At 40.8% G+C, this 19083-nt stretch overlaps 3 protein-coding genes across 4 annotated transcripts; all 3 read left to right on the top strand.

Annotated features, from left to right (window-relative positions):
* The first annotated feature begins 334 nt into the window (after nucleotides 1–334).
* Nucleotides 335–4117, top strand: LOC122052580 (polygalacturonate 4-alpha-galacturonosyltransferase-like). The gene is made up of 7 exons (XM_042614172.1): nucleotides 335–446; nucleotides 539–719; nucleotides 1055–1098; nucleotides 1231–1562; nucleotides 1643–2000; nucleotides 2085–2663; nucleotides 3561–4117. Exons 2-7 carry the CDS (start codon nucleotides 560–562, stop codon nucleotides 3834–3836), a joined length of 1749 nt encoding a protein of 582 aa, XP_042470106.1. The 5' UTR covers nucleotides 335–446; nucleotides 539–559; the 3' UTR covers nucleotides 3837–4117.
* Nucleotides 4118–4810: 693 nt separating this feature from the next.
* Nucleotides 4811–12257, top strand: LOC122052578 (cold-regulated 413 inner membrane protein 1, chloroplastic-like). 2 transcript variants are annotated; one of them, XM_042614169.1, is made up of 9 exons: nucleotides 4811–5106; nucleotides 5188–5325; nucleotides 7106–7201; nucleotides 7293–7357; nucleotides 7528–7597; nucleotides 8041–8243; nucleotides 8668–8921; nucleotides 12026–12103; nucleotides 12222–12257. In XM_042614169.1, exons 1-6 carry the CDS (start codon nucleotides 4826–4828, stop codon nucleotides 8204–8206), a joined length of 816 nt encoding a protein of 271 aa, XP_042470103.1. In that variant the 5' UTR covers nucleotides 4811–4825; the 3' UTR covers nucleotides 8207–8243; nucleotides 8668–8921; nucleotides 12026–12103; nucleotides 12222–12257. The 2 variants fall into 2 exon arrangements, with proteins under 2 accessions (XP_042470103.1, XP_042470102.1); XM_042614168.1 differs by having other exon boundaries at nucleotides 8041–8544.
* LOC122052579 lies at nucleotides 8857–13147 on the top strand. Its single transcript, XM_042614171.1, has 7 exons — nucleotides 8857–8921; nucleotides 12026–12103; nucleotides 12222–12284; nucleotides 12387–12434; nucleotides 12532–12591; nucleotides 12703–12763; nucleotides 12854–13147. The coding sequence occupies exons 2-7, from the start codon at nucleotides 12032–12034 to the stop codon at nucleotides 12901–12903; spliced, it is 354 nt and encodes a 117-aa protein (XP_042470105.1). The 5' UTR covers nucleotides 8857–8921; nucleotides 12026–12031; the 3' UTR covers nucleotides 12904–13147.
* The last annotated feature ends 5936 nt before the right edge of the window (nucleotides 13148–19083 follow it).

The raw sequence follows: 19083 nt of genomic DNA, 5'->3' as shown, positions 1-19083 counted from the left end.
GGCACAGAGAGCGTGTTTTGTTAAAATCATGATTAAAGAATATGAACACTGTTTAGAAACTAATATGGATAATATAATTATGATTTTGATATGAAATTTTAATAAATTGCCGTGAAAACTAATGCTGTTTACAGTTAAAAGTCCGACTTAATAGTTTTTATACGTTGCTTCCATAATAATCCACCTTAAATCAATAAGCAAACCTAGATAACATACTCATAAATTGCCCCTATTAACTCCTTTCGTTGGCCCCAAATGTCAAACATATAGGGAGAAGGTAAGAGCATGGGTTATCAAGTCAGATTTATATAAATTTTCGAGTGGCTTTTTTTACCCTTTCTTTTCTGTCCTTTCTCTTTTTTTTTTTTTCGTTTTTCTTTCTCAGGATAAATTCTCATTCGCTTCGTCTCTTTCGCTAGATCTGCTTCCTCCTCCAATCCGAAGTGGTAATGCCGAACTCGATCTCGCATCTACAGACTTTTTCGCTCAATTATTCGGGCAATTTGTTTTCCTTATTTCACTTACTTGGTTTCCTTAGGGATTGGATCGATCGGCGGCTATGGCGACTTCCCAGCGGCCCTTGGTGGCCGGAGGTGGCGGAAGGAGTGCCAAAGGCGGCGGCTTTCGCCCCTCTGTGTTGCTTCCCCTTTTCGTCGCCGTTCTGGCCTCTTCGTCTTTCTTGGCGGTCCGAGGCAGCGACCGCATGCTGATCTCGTCGGGTATGATAAGCTTTTTTACTACATTTCTAAGATCTTGAAGGTTTGGGTTTTTTGGGGTTCGATCTCTTTGGGGAAGTTCGTGCACTTTCGATTTCTTCTCAGAGATCTCCGATTCATGGCGTGATTGGAAACCTGAAAAAGAGTGTTTTTTAGATGTGATCCTAGTTAACTGCCTGAGTAAATCACCATATATTTTGCGGGAATGCCTAGATCTTTGTTTTCTACGTGATGATGCTTCTTCCAAATATTCCTCTTTTTTTTTTTTTATTTGTTCTGAAACGCGCATTGTTCCGTCCTGGGAAAATTTATGATTATGGTTTTTCTTTCTGATGCAGTTGATCATGGACTAATTGACTGGCAAACGAACTTAACTAGAAGGGTACTCACTAGATCCATCATTTATCGTTCAATTGTCTTATGTACTTCATAACTAGGTTTTTGATTAATATATCATGATGATTGTTGAAGAATCTGTCTCGGTGATCTTTTCCGATACTCTTATTTCTTCTAGAAATTGAACGAGGGAATGCAAGAGAGGAGATCAGTGTTTGGCCAACAAGATGAGGAGGCAATAGTTAGGCTAGAAAATGTCGCTATTGAACGTTCAAAAGCTGTTGATTCTGCTGTATTGGGGAAATATAGCATATGGAGGAAAGAAAGTGAGCATGAATATCCTGATGCAAAAGTTAGATTTATGCGTGACCAGATAATCATGGGTAGGATCTACACTGTACTTGCGAAATCAAAGAACAAGATGGATCTTTACCAAGAACTGTTGAGTCGGATCAAAGACAGCCAACGTGTAGTGGGAGAGGCCAATGCTGATGCTGATCTCCATCACAGGTGAGTTGCTATATTCATAAATTTGGTTTTGCTTATGTGCTAATATTCCATTCAACTTTTTCCTATTTGAAAAATCACAGTGCTCCTGAGAAAATCAAGACAATGGGTCAAGTTCTGTCAAAAGCAAGAGAAGCATTGTATGACTGCAAGACAGTGACCCAGAGACTTAGAGCTATGCTTCAATCCGCAGATGAACAAGTTAGGAGCTTGAAGAAACAAAGTACATTTCTTAGTCAATTGGCAGCCAAAACAATTCCTAATGGAATAAATTGCTTGTCAATGCGTTTAACTATCGAATACTATTTGCTTCCTGTGGAGAAAAGAAAATTTCCAAAGAGTGAAAATTTGGAAAATCCAGACTTCTACCATTATGCACTTTTCTCTGATAATGTCTTGGCTGCTTCAGTAGTTGTCAATTCTACCATCATGAATGCAAAGGTGGGCTTACTGCTACGATTTTTTAGTAAATTTTGCTTGGATTCAATTTTGTTGCTTAGATTATTATGCTATTACTTGTTGCAGGAGCCAGAAAAACATGTATTTCATCTAGTGACTGACAAATTGAATTTTGGAGCCATGAACATGTGGTTTTTGTTAAACCCTCCTGGAAAGGCAACCATTCATGTAGAAAATGTGGACGACTTCAAATGGCTGAATTCTTCCTACTGCCCAGTTCTACGGCAGCTTGAATCTGCAGCTATGAAAGAGTACTATTTTAAGGCTGATCATCCTTCAGCAGGATCTTCCAATCTAAAGTACCGAAATCCAAAGTATTTGTCAATGCTAAACCATCTGAGGTTTTATCTTCCAGAGGTCTATCCCAAGTTGGATAAGATCCTGTTTCTTGATGATGACATTGTTGTTCAGAAGGATTTGACAGCATTATGGTCTGTCGATTTAAATGGAAATGTTAATGGTGCAGTGGAGACCTGTGGTGAAAGTTTCCACCGGTTTAACAAGTATCTCAATTTTTCCAACCCTCACATTTCCAGCAACTTTGATTCTAATGCATGTGGCTGGGCCTATGGGATGAATATGTTTGATCTCAAGGAGTGGAAGAAGAAAGACATTACAGGGATTTATCACAAATGGCAGAGCATGGTACATCAGATAATATTCATAAATGATTTTTATAATTTAATTTTTCATGCTCCAGAAAGTTGTGTATGCTTCTTCTAGACATAAAATCTACTTTGAACTGTAACATGATCCTTAAACAACTAAATTGTTTACCATTTCATTTAATTTTCTAGCAAGCTTAACTGTACTTCTGTCGTAGAAATGATCTCTATCTTATATGCACATACATTGAGTGCTTTTAGTTTATATGTTTAGGAATGTTTCTTTCGCATGATTTATAATTTCATGAGTTAAAAGTAGTTTATGTTGTTCTACAATAGATGCTATCTTTCTTTAGGCCTACATGTTTTCTATATTATTGACGAATTTGGTTGAATAAATACCTTTTGCAAAATGAAATTCATCCTCATTAAATTTTGACCTCCTCTAATTACTTTAACGCTCATTAGCTATTGATTGTTTATTTTATTTGCATGGATATCACAGTTCTTATTTTTGACTAAAGCAAGATATGAAGCATTCTGTTATTCACTCAATTGATTTCCTCTCCAAAAGAAAAGTTTCTTGCTTATCATTTGAGTCACTTTCTTTCTGCATCAGAGCAGTGCCAAATATTTCATGCCTCAGGAAGCATATACAAAGTCATTCAGGATTTTATATAGCTACGTGCATCCGTAGAATTGGGCATTTAGCTAATCCAGTTGCTATATTCTAGATGTACTTGTATAAGTGTGGCTTCTTGAAGGTGAAAACTTGGCTTGGCTTAGATGATTCCAACTTGGAAAATTTGGCCTCGAACCTGACCTGGATGAAACCTGAAGTTTTACTACTATATTGAACTTAAATTTCATGCTGGATACAAATCCAACTGCATAAGCACCTGTAAGATTTCATGACTGTATCTGCTTTTCTTCTTAGAATGAAGATCGGGTGCTGTGGAAGCTTGGAACACTTCCTCCAGGATTGCTTACATTTTACAAACTGACTTATCCCTTGGACAAATCCTGGCATGTTCTTGGCTTAGGGTATAACCCCACGATTGATCGCGCGGAGATAGAAAATGCAGCAGTAGTCCACTACAATGGGAACATGAAGCCTTGGTTGGAGTTGGCAATGACTAGGTACAGGACCTACTGGACCAAATACATCAACTATGAACATCCTTACATCAAGACATGCAAACTAAGTGAATGAGAACTGCGTCGCGAGGGGCTATCAAAGACACAACCTGCTTCTTTAATGATCAGTGAGATTGTTTCAATGAAACAATGTTCTTGTCAAAGGACCATCTTGCTCTCAAATTCATTCTTGACTCTCTCTCTTCTTTTGTTAATTTTTTCTCAAGTCCTTTCCTGTGGAGAGATGCTTGTAGCAATTTATGCTTGCATCCCTGTTCAGTAGTGACTCTTTTGTAATTGACAGACTAAATTTTCTTTTTTATTAATTATTATTATATAACGCTTATTGTTTCTTTAGTGCCCCTTTAAGCTATAATCCAGTCATTTGATATAATTCACTAATTCTAAGTCCAAATTTGACTATGGTATTTTGAATTTATTCTCTAGGTAAATCAAGAGGGAAGATCGTTTATTTATTATAAAACAATTTATTTTTGAACATCAATTTGATTTGGTTTAGTCCTCCAAATAATTATGGAAAAAATCTATTTTGTTACCTTTTTTTCAAAAATCCCAAAGAAAGATGTTCCTGATGATTTTAGATTTGTCAAAAAGGACCTGCATAGTTTACAATTTATTATCTAATCCTCCATCACTGGCTTAAAAATTATAGGAGCATGAATTTAAAATAACAGGACTATGTTGTAAATATATGTTAAAACTCTGGGCGTGACGTAAAATTGCCCAGCTTGTGGCCCCGAGTCGAACCAAAACTGCTTCCCCCACTTACTCTTTCCACGTGGACGGAGGAAACTGACTCAACTAGGTTACCCATAGCTTTCGTTTTTTCGTTTTTTTGCTTTTTTTTGTTTTTCTTTCACAAACTTCTCGTGCCGTGCGGGATCATTTTTCTATTGTACGTTATTTTGAACCTCAGTATGTACCCGTGCATTAGGGCTTGACAAAAGTGGAGCCCAATGAATAAAGAGCCATTTTTTGTCGTGCCACGTGGAAGGTAAGTTCGGTGTGTGCGTAAGAAGATCGATCATTTGACTGGCCAGGTGGATGGAGTTCCGTCACTTCCCCATCTCCTTCCTCACAACGAACAAATCAAGTCCGGAGGTATTTAAAGCGCGAGCTCCTCGTCACTCTCGCTTCTTCTTCTCCCTTCCCCTCGATCTTCACCGCGATCCCCGATCACCGGATCCGACGATGTCCACCGGTGTCCTCTTATCCCTCCCCTCGCCGTTCCTCGCCTCTCCGGCCGCCCGCTCGAGGCTCCAATGCCGCCCTCCCCCTCTCGCCCCCGTCGCCCGCGGCGGTCCAGTCACCGCCCCTGCCCTTAGGTACGGTTTTCCATTTTCGCTGATCCTGGCGAATCTCGGCTCTTTGTCTTTGATTTTGGGCTTTGTTTCGGGATGTTGTAGGCTGCTTGGCCCTGCTCTTCCCATCACGGGCATGCCGTCGATGGTTAAGAAGGCAAATAAAAGGCTTGGTGGAGTGACATGCTATGCTGCGCCGCTCAGTCCGCATACGGTTCAATGGGTTTCTGCTGTCTCCATCGCGTAAGCAAGCTGACTCAATTGGTAGATGTGTTTCTCTTCAATTGCCTCATTAAAATTTATTAATTTCCTGTGCTTTGATCTTGAAAGTGAAACCTTTTTCTTGAAGTTCTGGAGCGTCCAAGTCACTGTCATAGATTCATAGTAGTTGGTGCGAGGGCTGGTCCCACACATGGACGGATTCATGACCTAATGGCTAGTAGGGAAAGAATTATTACAACAGAAACTCATGATCGTAAACTAAATCTCGCTGCATCCTTTCTTTTTGCTTCGCTAGCATTATAAGAATTGAGTGATCTTACCAATTAGTTAAATTTACAAGATGATAAATTGGTAGTCTACTCATTCGTAGTCATTGTTGGATAGCAATTATATTGAACAAAGTATTTTGTATTTTTACCTGATTCAAGTTAACATATATTGAGTTCTAATCAAGCTTGCCCTAATCATGCCTCTTGGGTTAGGTCGGGTTACATTAAAAAAAAATCATAAACATTTATTGCAAGATTGAGATTTGGATGGATGTAATGCGAACACTAATTATTTTGGAATATATTAATTTCAAGTAATTGTATCAGTTAAGAAATAGTTGCTTTTGCATTTGGAGTTCCCATTGAATATTTTTATGGATTATTTTATAAGTCAAGGCTGGTTTGAAGGAAAGTTGTGCTATTTTGACTTCTTTAATTATTGGATATACTTTGTTAGAATTATATAAGACAAAATAAAATTACAAGAAACATGATAAAAAAAATAGATAAAGAATGAAAAGGATACATTCTTCAAAAATGGAAAAAACATATATATAAGGGACTTCAGTCTCAAAGTAGACAGCACCTAGAAAAAAAGAGCTTTGATTAGACAATATCATATGAGAAGCTAATAAAATTTGTCAGTCCATATGCATAGTTGTTGAGGTAACTCTAACTCGCACAATAACTAACACCTTGAAACCTGTTTTGGGTTGAGGTTGATTTGGCATCACTTTGGAGCTTTTTGTGGTACTTCATGCAGGACCTATTCATAGGAGAGATGCTCCAAATAACCCTAGACCAAATAACTGATCAATCTTTATACTCCTACGATATGGATATTCAAGGTCATATCATTGCTACATTACAGAATAAATCTAATTTTTTGGAGCTCTGTTGCACTTTTCCTATTTCTCACAAAAAGTTTTCAGGCTTCCACGACTTTGTGCAATTATTAACTTTTTTGGCTATTATATTTAGGCCAGTTTCCTTTTAGTATGTCAGCGTTTTACTTTTACTGTATCTGCTTCTTGTGAGCAAGATTCCTCAGAAACTTGGAGACATTGTTTTGTTTGTTGGATGACCAGGAGAGCGGAAAGGAAGAATTGTAACAAATATTCCAATGGCTCTTCTAAAGACTTTGTTTTCATAGATCATAAAAATATCTAATGGGGTTTTTAACATAAACTAAACATTTATGTTAATCCTAGTTATCACCAATCAACTTTATTATGAAACATGCAATCTTCCTACATATAAAAAATGTTCACAGTATCCCTACATGACTTGTTTACGCATCTGTGCAATTAGTGAATGTTCTTGCTACTACAACTAATGGAATCATATTCGTGCTGTGTTATTAATATTTTTTTTTCTATGTTTTCAACTTCCACTTCTTATTCCCTTGGTGCCAACATCCTTAGTTCCTTATTTTTAAGGTATCCATTATTGTTGTCAAATTTTTTTTATTTATACTGCCGTAATGTCTTCAGTATACCAACACTCTTCTAACAAGCACTTTATGTTCTCAGGGTACTAATGTTAGCCAAAGGCACAGCAATCCATAAATCCTTTCTTCTCCCTCTTTTTGCTTTGCAAGCACCTTCAAGTGTCATTTCATGGATCAAGTAAGCTGGTCTTGATTCATCTACTTCGTATTAATAATCGGCATTTTTTCTTCTTCTTTTGTTTTATTTTTACTTGTTTAAAATGTGGCAGGGGTGACTATGGCACATGGGTTGCATTTTTGGCATTTCTGGTCCGTCTTTTCTACTACATTCCAGGTTAAGCGTTTCTTGTATCTAATACTTATTCTCCTACATTAATTGATAAATTGTCAATTTCATTCTAATAGTTCTACATGCACTGTGCATCTGCAGTGCCTTTCCTAAATTTAACTATTTACTTGAAAAATGTCAAAATTCAACTTAAAATTTTCTTTCTTTCTGTGCAGGCCAACTTGAGTTGCCTTTCTTTACAATGTTGCTTGTCATCGTGGCTCCTCATCAGGCCATGAACTTAAGGTAAAGTCATAAACATTCACCTTTCAGGAAGAAAGTTTAGTAGTCTTTCATTATCTATATCTCCAAGTTGTTGCCTTTTCACTTACAAATGTGCTCATTCTGACTTGAGAAAGTCGAGAACTTTACATTTCAGTTTGTAAGTTCAAACTAACCGCTCAACCATTCTGGACATTGGGTCTGTGCTCCACTCAATTCAATTGATCAATTAGATTGGAAAACCACAAATGATATAAAATAATTCAAAAAAAAAAAAAACAGAGTATAAATTGGCTTAACCAATCTTTTACTTTAGTTTCAAACTCTTCTCAATTGAGTTCTCCATTTTTAAACTTGCCAACTAAACAGTAGATCTTTGTTGAATCCTCTCACATGTAGCCACTACGCTGATTAATATGTGTGAATTCCACCCTACTTATCATGTTGGTGCCTACTTTTCCTTGCAGAGATACTCAATCTGGTTCAATCGTGTCCTTGGCAATCGCAGCCTATCTAGCCTTTCAGCACTTCTCCAAGGTTGGAAGCGTGAGAAGTGCTTTCGACAAAAGCTCCATCGTAGCAACGTCAGCCATCATCTTCATCACCATCATCCCTTGCTTGTTCCTGCTCTGATCCTCCTCCGACAAGAAGCCGTCAAACATAATAATCTGTGAGCCCGAGTCCACCACGTACTCATCTTCCATAGGTTTACCTCCTGTTGGCATGTTATCTAGAAAAGTTTCTACTGAAGCTTCCATATATTCTATAATGAATTTCTTCTGTAAATCGTCAAATTCGATATGGCCCTTCATCACTAATTCCTTAGTTTGGATGGATGAATTCCAAATAAATTGTCCAACCTCGTGATTTCCAGCAAGTTGTCGCAAATATGGAGACAAATCCTTGACAGTTTTGGCTTTGATGGTGCCCTTTCAGGCTCCATGCTGCCAATCTCGTGCTGAGTTGCTTTGGTAGAGACATCTGCTTGAATAAGATCCAGCTGATTCCAAATTAAAATCTTCGTCTATTTTATAAATAGAAGAAATAAAATCTAGCAGTTCGGCATTAAGATTAGGCTGTCTTGGATGGAACAGGGATCCGGGAAAAGGATGACGTGGTGGACGATAGTGGTGCAGTCGGAGCGCTCTAATCAATGCTTCGTATCTCAAATTGGACAGGTAATCTCGAACGCGTTATCGACTCAGCACGCGTCGTCCGCACTCGACTCGTTGTCTTATCTGCTCATTTTATTTTTCGAGTTTTCATTCATTTTATTAATTGCCAGCCAGTGGAGGGGAAATCTGTGGTCACCCCTCCCTCCATCGCCGATCTCGATCCCTAGGCGCAGGTACGATCGCTTCTCTTCTCGGCATTTCTTATTTCTTGTTCGATTCGGCCTTTTGGATCCCAAGTAGAGCTCGCGTGGATTCTTGCTTGGTTCTACTTTTCGATTGCGCGACAGGAATCCTAATTCCTCTACGTTTGATAAATCGCAATGCTTTATTCCGCGAAATTTTCCGGTAGAAGTCGATCGTGATGGATTGTTCGGTTTTTTTGCTCGTTCAAGTGGAAAAAAGAGTGCTCTTTTAAATGGATTTGGATTTGAATTCGAATCAGTGCGATCCGGTTGACGTCTAGAGAGTAGCTAATGTTGGATTTTGAACCCTATGTTGATCTATAGGGTCAGATCTTGATCTGATTTTTAGCTTATTTCGTTTAATCTGAAATCTTCCTGGTGGATCATTTCTTAGGAAAAAGTAACCAGCATTTATGAGCCTCACTTTGATTCACTCTCTGTCCGAAAACTAGATGGTAGATCCGGTTTTGATCGATGCTACTGGTGGAGCAATTGCACACTGAATACCCATTTCACAAGTGTTTATTTAATATGGTAAACTGCTAGATTTTCGAGTCCTAGAGATCATTCACACTTTTTTTTGGCTTTGACGACTGAAAATTGTGTGTGTGAAACCAGATCCAAGTACCATCTAATACATTCTGAACCTATACCTAATTGTCATTTGAAGTGTCAGAATCATTTGTAGTCTTTGATACCACTAGATATAGTTGAAGCCTTCTTGCGCCACTTGCTACAATAAGATGTCTCAAACTACTAACTTGTCACCTCCACCACAAGGAAATTGTGGTGAGCTTTTTGTCTCCCTTGATTGAATAGCACAGGCACAAAAAGAAGAGAAATTAATGTGGTTTGGTGTAAATCTACTCCACTATGAGAATCAAAATCTATATAATATTAGAGCAAAAAGTACAATAAACCAGCAGAAATCCATTGTCCAGATCAATATTCAAATCTCTCTAGATACTATCTAGACTTGCCTCTCAGCCATCAATGGGGAAAACAATGACAATTCATCTCTAGCGCTTCCCAGGCATAACAAGCTTTTCTCGAGAAAAAAATAAATTCTTTGCTCTACAAACAATAGTCTCTCACATTTCATAAACACACAATAATGAGCGTCTTCTAGGTTCCAAAAGCCTCACGTAGGAGTATGGGATAAGAGTGTGGACTTCACTTCATGTTCTCATTAATATATACTAGAATGCTTAGGGCATCTTCAATGGTTAGAGTTCTACAAAAGCTTTTTTTATGATCCCAACATGTCACATCCACATCAACATTCTAAAAATCTATTGAAACATCTCTAGTAGTTAGAGCTCTAAATGATTTTTGTGTGGTCCAATTCATAACATGTAATTGCATGGCTACATGCATATTTCAAAACAAGAAAGTAGCTTTGAAATTTTACTACTGCTCTTGAATTATAAACTTCAAACCTTGTATCCACAATGGTTAGAACTTTTTTGTTTAGCTTTTTCATTTCACAAACCTCTTCAAAAACCTTGCATTAGGGATGCTCTTAGAGAATCCACAGTTGTGGGAGCTCTTCAAGAGCTCCTTCGAGCCATGTCAAAAGTAAAAAACTTCACACATCTGTCCACTATAAAAAAACCCTCTCAACAACTCCTTTATGGGTCGACACTTTTTCATTATATATATTTCCCATCTCTCATTTGTATTTTTCATTATATATCATTAAATTTTTATAAAATTTAAATTCATAAATTGCTATAACATTAATAATTAAAAAATGTTGTAATAAAAAACTAAAAAACTAAGAAACTAAAACTAAGAAAAAACAAAATTTCTCCTTAAACAGGAGCGATTTCCTTTTTTTAAACAAAAACTAAAAAGAAAAAAAAACATTTTAATTAAAAAAAAATTGAAGGGACGGCTCCCTGTGGAGCCGCTCCTTGCGGAAATTGAAGGAGCTCCCTCCCCATTGCCACGTCGGCAAGTGGATGCCCTTATAACACCAGGGTCATGCCTATTAGGAGGCAAAAGAGTCATCGGACTCGGGTCCATTTTCTTTGGTGGCCCATAATTTTGAAAAAAATAAATAATCTATTATATAGTATAAATTGACCCCATATAATCCCTGCCACTTTAATTCTTCTTGCAAACGGATCAAACAACCCTTTTTCTCTTCTTTCCCCTTTTCAGTTCTTAAAAAGTGACAAATATGCTGAGTAACGGAAAGGTTTGATTCCTTCTTCTTCTTTTTTTTTAATTATAATTTAAAGCATTTCTCTTTCAAAAGTAGGAGCAGATGCCTCGACTTGCTTAATAGATAAAATGATATTTGTGTATCTTCTTTGAGATCTTAAATTAAAGGGAAAAATATTTGTGACTTCATTAACTTTTTAGACCAGAAACCAACCGAAGAAGATAGAATGATCTTTTAGTTTGAGTCTTTGTTATTTTCACTACTTTATGATTATTCTAGGAATTACATTAATCTAGATAGGAAAGATGCTTGTGACCGATCACGGTATTTCTTTATTTTCCAAAACTGCAGTCTATTTGGATCAGAATAATACAAAAAACTAAGCACTTGGAAAACTATATTAACAGAATTCATGTACAAATGAAAACTTGGGATAATTATGTTAAAACATTGCATAAAAACAGGAAGTTCTCAAATTATGTAAACCTGGAAATGGTTGAACATTCATCTTAGAAATGTTAGATATATTGATCGGGTTAAAGTCACATATTGCTCTGTTGAAATGATGTCAGTGTTTTTTACTGGGTAAGGACGTCTAACTTTCTTGGGCATTGGGAAGCATTGGCAGGGAAGATGGCTTGCCTATAGAGATGTCTATTGTAACACAAAAGTTGAGAATACTTACTGGAAGATTCTATAAACTATCTTAGCACGACAGTCTTGTTTATGTCTCCCATTTTTCCAGTGTTTGCATATGCTTTTAGTTAGCTGTTGAGACCTTATTCACTGCCATTTTTTTCTTAGCATATGGCTCTATTCTCAATCGTGCTCTAACCAATTTCCAAACATGATGTCCTTATACAGTATCATCCTGCAGTGTTTCGGTTAGTTTATCATACCTTTTTTATGTTGCATTTGCTTCAAGGTCATTATGTCGAAGATGGGTGCTGACAAACAGTTGGATCAAAATGAGGAAAATGGCATGCCGTCATCCCAACAAGAGGTTAGATTAGAACGCCATAATGGAAATAGTTAATTGAGATAGACATGCACAGCTTTTTGAGAATATATTGACAAAGAAGTATCATCTTTTTGAGGTGTCTATGGCTTCTACATTGTAGGAACAAGCAATAAAGAAGAAATATGGAGGAATGATACCCAAAAAACCACCATTGATATCCAAGGCAAGCGATTCTATCTTGAAATGGAAGTTTCACCTCAGTTTAATAGCTAGATGGATTTCCTTGAAGAATTTTTTGACAACCAATATTATGAAACTCATGTAGGATCATGAACGTGCATACTTTGATTCTGCGGATTGGGCTTTAGGGAAGGTATCGGCATTGTATCAAATATCAAGCACGTTTCTGTTTTCAACTGAGAGCTGATGTATAGCCTTATCTGTCTTATATGCATGGTTTATTACTATAGGAGGGAGGGCATGCTCAGAAACCTAAAGGACCTCTAGAGGCTCTTCGCCCAAAGCTACAGGTGCCTGTCAATAGAACTCATTCTGCTATCCATGTAATTGGACTATTTTCCTTTGTAATTGGTCATTTCACTGGGGTACTAATTGACTCTCCATCTTTTCGTTTTCGTCAGCCCACACCACAGCAGCAAGTTCGTTCCCGTCGGTCAGCGTATGCATCTGCTGATAATGAAGGTACATAAGGATGTCTGCATTGGACCTTCCATAGTTGTTTTCACAGTTCATGTTCAAGCTTTGCTAATCTCAACCATGTTCAACATGTAGATGGTGGAAATGGTGCCTCTGAAGAAATGAACGGCAACAGCGATCAGTAATTACATAAATCCTCATAAATCGCCTGGCTCAGTGATTTCAATTCTTCTTTTATTAACCTGTCTGAACCATTTATTAGTTCCCATGAGTAGTAATGCTTTTTCATATGCTATCAGATGAGGTCATTTGCTTTTGACGACAGTAAGATTTAGCTTGTTTTGACTATAAAAGTATAGCTAAGATTGTTATGTTTGCCGTCTAATCTTGTTATTTATGGATTGAAAGTGAACTTTGAACCTTAGTTCATGAAGGCACTTCCATAAATCTAGTGCACAAAGTTAATAGTGTTGGTTTTAACCTCCTTTAAGACGGGCTCACATGTGATTTAAGAAATATTAAAATCTGTTGAATGATCTAATTTAAGATTATTAGATTTTGAATTATTAAATATGGATTTAATGGGTAAAATCTATTAATTTAATCTGTTATTATTTATAGGTGGATAAGGAATTGAATTTTTATATATACAGAGGAGGTCCTAAGGAAATCTTGATAAAGCTTTTACTTTCTCGTTGAATTAGAACATTTGAACTTTTAGCGCCGTCTTCCCCTACCCCTAATGATTAGAATATTTCATAATCGATTTATTATATTTCTAATCGATTAAACACGGTTTCGGTGTGCAGCGGTGTTTCATGAAATAAAAAAACGCCACGATTAACAGTTTGTCAATGTAATCGATTCATTATATTTCTAACCGATTAAACACTTTTTGGTGTGAAACCGTGTTTCATGCAATTAAAAAAACACCGCGATTAACAGTGTTTCAATGTGAACTAGCGCAAAGAAAAAATATTAAGTTTTTTATTAATCCAGGAATAATTAAAGAGTATTACATAATATTATTTAATTATAAACTTATAGATTTAGCTGTGTTCTATATAATAAATTTTTTAATTAATTAAGATAATTGATTATATTATATTAATTAATTAGTATAAGGTATCAATCAATTAATAAGTCTAGTTTTATGTTATTAAAGTTAATAAGTAATTTCTATTTGAATAGAGTTCCTAGGATTTTCTTGAACTTATCTATCCAACGTGCTACTAAGTTAAATTAATGTATTGACTCAAACGAAGATATCTTAGATATGTTTAGTATATTTTGTATTGGTAGAAATATATCTATGCTAAGAATAATCAATCCAAAAAAAGATTACTTTTATACCAAATATATGCTTAAGGTAGCTTACAGAACAAAATTTTATTTTATTTAGATCATGCACAAAATATGTCGGCTCAAAAGAAGACACATTGTGTAATCAATTAAAATTTAAATTATGATCCTGTCCGTGTGCTTGAGTCGATGAAAGCTGGGGACGTGGCGCTCCCTATTGCCTTCGGGTGATCTCCGCGATGATGTGGACCTCCGGTGAACCTGCAACAAAGCCGGGTCGGGAAGGGCTTCTCAGCGACGACCCTCTGACGCTCAAGTCAGGCAACGGCGAGATGAAGCAGAGACAAAATAACAACTGTGGCTACAGTAGATGGGAGAAAAAACCCTATCTCCGTCGAAGTCTGAGGGTCTTTATATAAGACCCCGGAGAGGCGTGTGCATGCTTCCCGAGACGTGCACGTTCCTCAAAGCATACCTCAGAATGGTTGTATCAAAAAAGCGTGCCTAACACCATACCGCAACTGCCCGAGCATATCTCTGCCACGGCAGCGGAAACTTCCCCCATACGATCCTCGGTACGGCTCGGCCGCTGACCATGCTGTTTGTCGGCGGCAGGTGTCTCGAGAATGATATCACAAGCTGCCCCTTTCGTCCTCTTCTAAGCCTTTTGTCGCTACTTGGGCCGGACGGGCTAGTTGCTCGGACTCCCAGGCGCTTGGATATATATTCACCTCGGACCGGGCGAGACGGCCGCTCAGTCACATACTCAGACAAGGCACCAGCTAGTTGTTCTGCAATTCGACCGAGCGGCTCGGCCACTCGGCAAAGCGACTCCTCTATAAGGGAGCTTGTGAGCGTCGGGAGCTCGACCCGAGGTCGAGCTGTCTTCATGTCGGCTCGGCAACTACTCTGGCCGGTCGACCAGGTGACTTCTGCCCCACTGAGCTGGAACTTTGACTCTCTCGTTTCGTTGACCCCTTCCCATGTGGGCCTCCGATCCTTTCCACCGGATCACATGTCTCCCCTCCAAGTCTAGTCGAAGGAGGCGGCAAGTCCGACTGACTGGACCGTTGGCTTGGCGACACGCCTGCCGTTCAGCTACCAATGGTAGTGTCTATCCGATCGAGAATTGCGAAGCGGGTGATGCCGATCGACGCGACACGGGCTAGCACTTGGAAAATTTTGTTTGCCAGCAGTGGTCCTACTGCTCCGGCATTGGTCAACGCTGCTATCCCTGGGATCTCCTCGGAATTCATGCAAATCACCACCATTAAGGCTGAACACGTGACCACGCCCGCATAATGGTGCTCATTAAATGCGACCCATGAGCGAGCGCCACGTGGTCGCGCAGCCGTCAGAGCTAATATGACCTTTGGCCTTTCGAATTCGACGGTCAGATCTGCTCCTCGGATCTCGGGACCTGGATCAGACGGCTCCGGTTGATCGAGTCCAACGTTTATAAGGACGTCTATTCTTTCCTAGCCGCTTCGCGTTATCGAGTGTGCGCATCAGAAGACTTTTGCTCCGTCTTGTTCAGTGTTCCGGCGAACTCGTTTCTCTGCGTTCCGGCGATCCCTCGCCTTCTCCTTCGGTCATATTTTCTATAAGGCCCCTTCGTCCTCCTCCTTTCAGTTCTTTTGCGTTTTTCTTTGCACTATCGCTGTATTCGTGCCCCTTTTGACACTGTTCTGGCCATTCTTCTCGTCAACCTTTGTCTTCTTTTGTTTTGATCCTTGTCCTGGTAATGGCCAGTTCTTCTCGCTAGTCCGACCTCGCTCCTGGCCTCTGGTATACAACCACGGAGAGCCGGTTCGACGAGAGAGACGCGCTAAGCCTCGTCCGAACCTTTGAACTTCCTTCCGACCATGAGCTAATACTAGCTACCCCCTCCGATCGACACTATTTACTTTTTCCGATATCAGTTTATAGCCGATCTACGCTTTCCTGTTCACCCGTTCATCATTGAGGTGTGTAACTACTTCCGCCTCCCGCTCGGCCAACTCGTCCCAAACTCTTTTAGGTTGCTGTGCGGGGTAGTTGTCCTCTTTAGGCTGCACGGCATCCCCTTAATCCCCAAGACTTTCCATTATTTCTACTATCCCAAACAATTCGAGTGGGGCACCTTTCTCTTCCAGTTGCGGATCGGTCTTGTTTTCTTCGACAAGATGCCGACCTCGAACAAACATTGGAAAGAGAACTACTTCTACCTTCGTTTTCTCGAGTGGCCATCTTTCCGAACTAAATGGCGGACCACCGTGCCGAGCCCGCTCGACCTTGGTAAATACAAGAGTCAACTAGATTATCTCCACGCAACCAATCTGTTGGCCGGACAGAGATTCAACATCCACAAGCTGCTTTACGAGGGCGTGCCGTACATATTTGGATTGAGCCCAATCCAAACCAAGCTTCTGAGCAGCATGGGTAATCATTTTTCTCGCCCCTTTCCTTTTGGTCAAACTGATTTATTCTTCTTTTATGCAGCCGACATCATGTGGCGTGCCAAGGCTACTGATCGGATGAGGTTGAAAGCTGTTGAGGTAGAGGCGGCAGCAACTAAGGAGATGGCCGATCTGGACATCGAACCAGTCGGCTCACACGAGGGTGAAAGCGAAGAAGCTCCACCCACAGTTGGAGAGTCGGTCGTTCGGCTCCCTACAACTGAAACGGTCGGTAATGCTATATCGTCTGCCGGACATCCGGCGTCGGAAGACGCGGGGCATTCGACCGAGGACTCCCCCCTGGTGATACACAAAAGGCGCCGGACGGACCTTCACACCCACTCAGCTACATCTGTGGAACCAGTGACAGAGCAGGTCAGCACCCCCTCTGCAGCAATCACCCCGGCCCCCGCCTCAGTCGAGGCCATCTCTTCAGACCGAACTCCCTCCTAGCTTGATCTGCCAATAGCTTCCCTTGAAGCACAGCCCGTTAGTTCCCAGCCCCGGGCTCATCTTCGGGTTCGGCGGTCCGATATAATTTCCGCTCCGCTTGGCGAGTCGTCCGGCCGCGCAGCCTCAGCCCAGTCGGATCCGAGCGGCCGTCGAGTGGTTAAGGTCATCCTCCATCTCCCCACAGAAGAATTTCTTCTGGCGGCTGATCGGCCAGTTGCCCCAGAGCATCAAATCATTATTCACGGACCGCTCGCTAAAATATGGGAGGATGCGAGGACCCGCGTTGCCTTGATGATTCCCGGTCAGCTCGGCGATAGCCACTTACAGCAAGCTACCGGGGTATGCTCCTCAACCTACTACATGACTATTTAAATTGGTTCTTTGATATTATTTTGTTTTGAGCGCAGAACTGGGTGGAGAACATTGCGGTCAGCAACCGTTTGGCTGCGCTGGAGGAAGAGTTGAAAAAACTCTAGATTTCTGGAGGGGCGCCTGCTCAGGGGCCTTCGTATGTCACGCTTCGGTCCGAACTGAACAAGACAGAAAAACTGCTTGCGGCCGAGCGACATAAGTCTTCTGGTCTGGAAACCAGGGTAGCTGGGCTTGAAGCCTAGGTTAAATCTCACGACCAAGAGATTAAGCTGGCGACCAACAGAAAGAATAGGGTCATCTCTGATTTAGAAGCAAAGAATGTGCAGGTCCAAGCGCTAGAGCAGCGCGTCCAAGAATTGGCCAACCTGCTATCCACTGAGCGAGAAAGTTGATCGGCTGCTGAAGCTAAACTTCAAGGAGATAAAAAGGATCTCCAAGACGCCCTTAGCCCACTTGTCTGTGTTATTTTTATACGAGTCAATATAAAATTCCGATTCTGCTAATGTTACTTCTTCGCACGCATTCTTTCCGAGCGGCATTCGGTAGTCTTCGGGCCGGGGGGTTTATAGTCGCCGGTCCGACTCTGGGATTTAATGTCGCCGCTCGACGGTCATCGGGTCGGGGGTTTATAGTCGCCGGTCCGACTCTGGGATTTAACGTCGCCGCTCGACGGTATTCGGGCCGGGGGGTTTATAGTCGTCGGTCCGACTCTGGGATTTCACGTCGCCGCTCGATGGTCTTCAAGCCGGGGTTTTTATAGTCGCCGGTTCGACTCTGGAATTTAATGTCGCCGCTCGACGGTCTTCGGGCCAGGGGGTTTATAGTCGCCGGTCCGACTCTGGGATTTAACGTCGCCGCTCGACGGTCTTCGGGCCGGAGGGTTTATAGTCGTCGGTCCGACTCTGGGATTTAACGTCGCCGCTCGACGATTTTCGTTCGGCATAAATTGTTCATTTCCTTAGTTTTCCTTTGATTTTACTTCTGCGATCAAAAGATACAGCAGGATTGAACATTATGAGTTACAATGACACACCTTTCACCCAGCTCGGTACGGCTGGAGGTGATTTGTGCTCCATGGTCGCTCTAGCTTCCGTCCATCTCCATCTTCGAGGTAATAAGCGCCCGAACGGAGCTTTTCTACAATCTTGAACGGCCCAGCCTAAGGAGCTCCCAGCTTGGTAACGTCGTCGACCGACTTGACTTTCTTCCAGACGAGATCGCTGACCTGAAAAGATCTGGGAATTACCCATCTATTGTAGCTTTGCTTCATCCTCTGCCGGTACGCCATCAACCGAACGGCGCCCTTGGCTCGCGTCTCGTCCACCAAGTCCAGCTCCAAATGCCTTCGCTCGGCATTGTTCTCGTCGTAGATTTTAATCCGGTCGGATTCTACCCTTACTTCTACCGGGACGATGGCTTCTCCCCCGTACACCAGGTGAAAGCGGGTCGCTCATGTTCCCTCCTTGGGCGTCATTCGGAGCACCCATAATACCCCGGGCAGCTCATCCACCCAACTGCCACCTTCATGGTCGAGCCGAGCCCAGAGAACTCGTAAGATCTCCCGATTGGTGCTTCGGCTTGCCCGTTACTTTGGGAATATGTTACGGAGGTAAAGCCTTGCTAGATGTCGTACCCCTCACACCATTCCTTGAGCTGCTGACCCGAGAACTGCCTCCCATTATCGGAGATGAGCCGTCGCGGGATGTCGAACTGACAAATGATATGCTGCCATATAAATTTTTTAACCATTTCCTCAGTTATTTTAGCTAGTGGCTCTGCTTTAATCCACTTGGAAAAATA

This window comes from Zingiber officinale, chromosome 3A (assembly GCF_018446385.1).
Source record: "Zingiber officinale cultivar Zhangliang chromosome 3A, Zo_v1.1, whole genome shotgun sequence".
NCBI lineage: Eukaryota > Viridiplantae > Streptophyta > Magnoliopsida > Zingiberales > Zingiberaceae > Zingiber > Zingiber officinale.
Note: the sequence above shows the minus strand (reverse complement) of the source record. Positions and strands in the feature narration are given on the sequence as shown.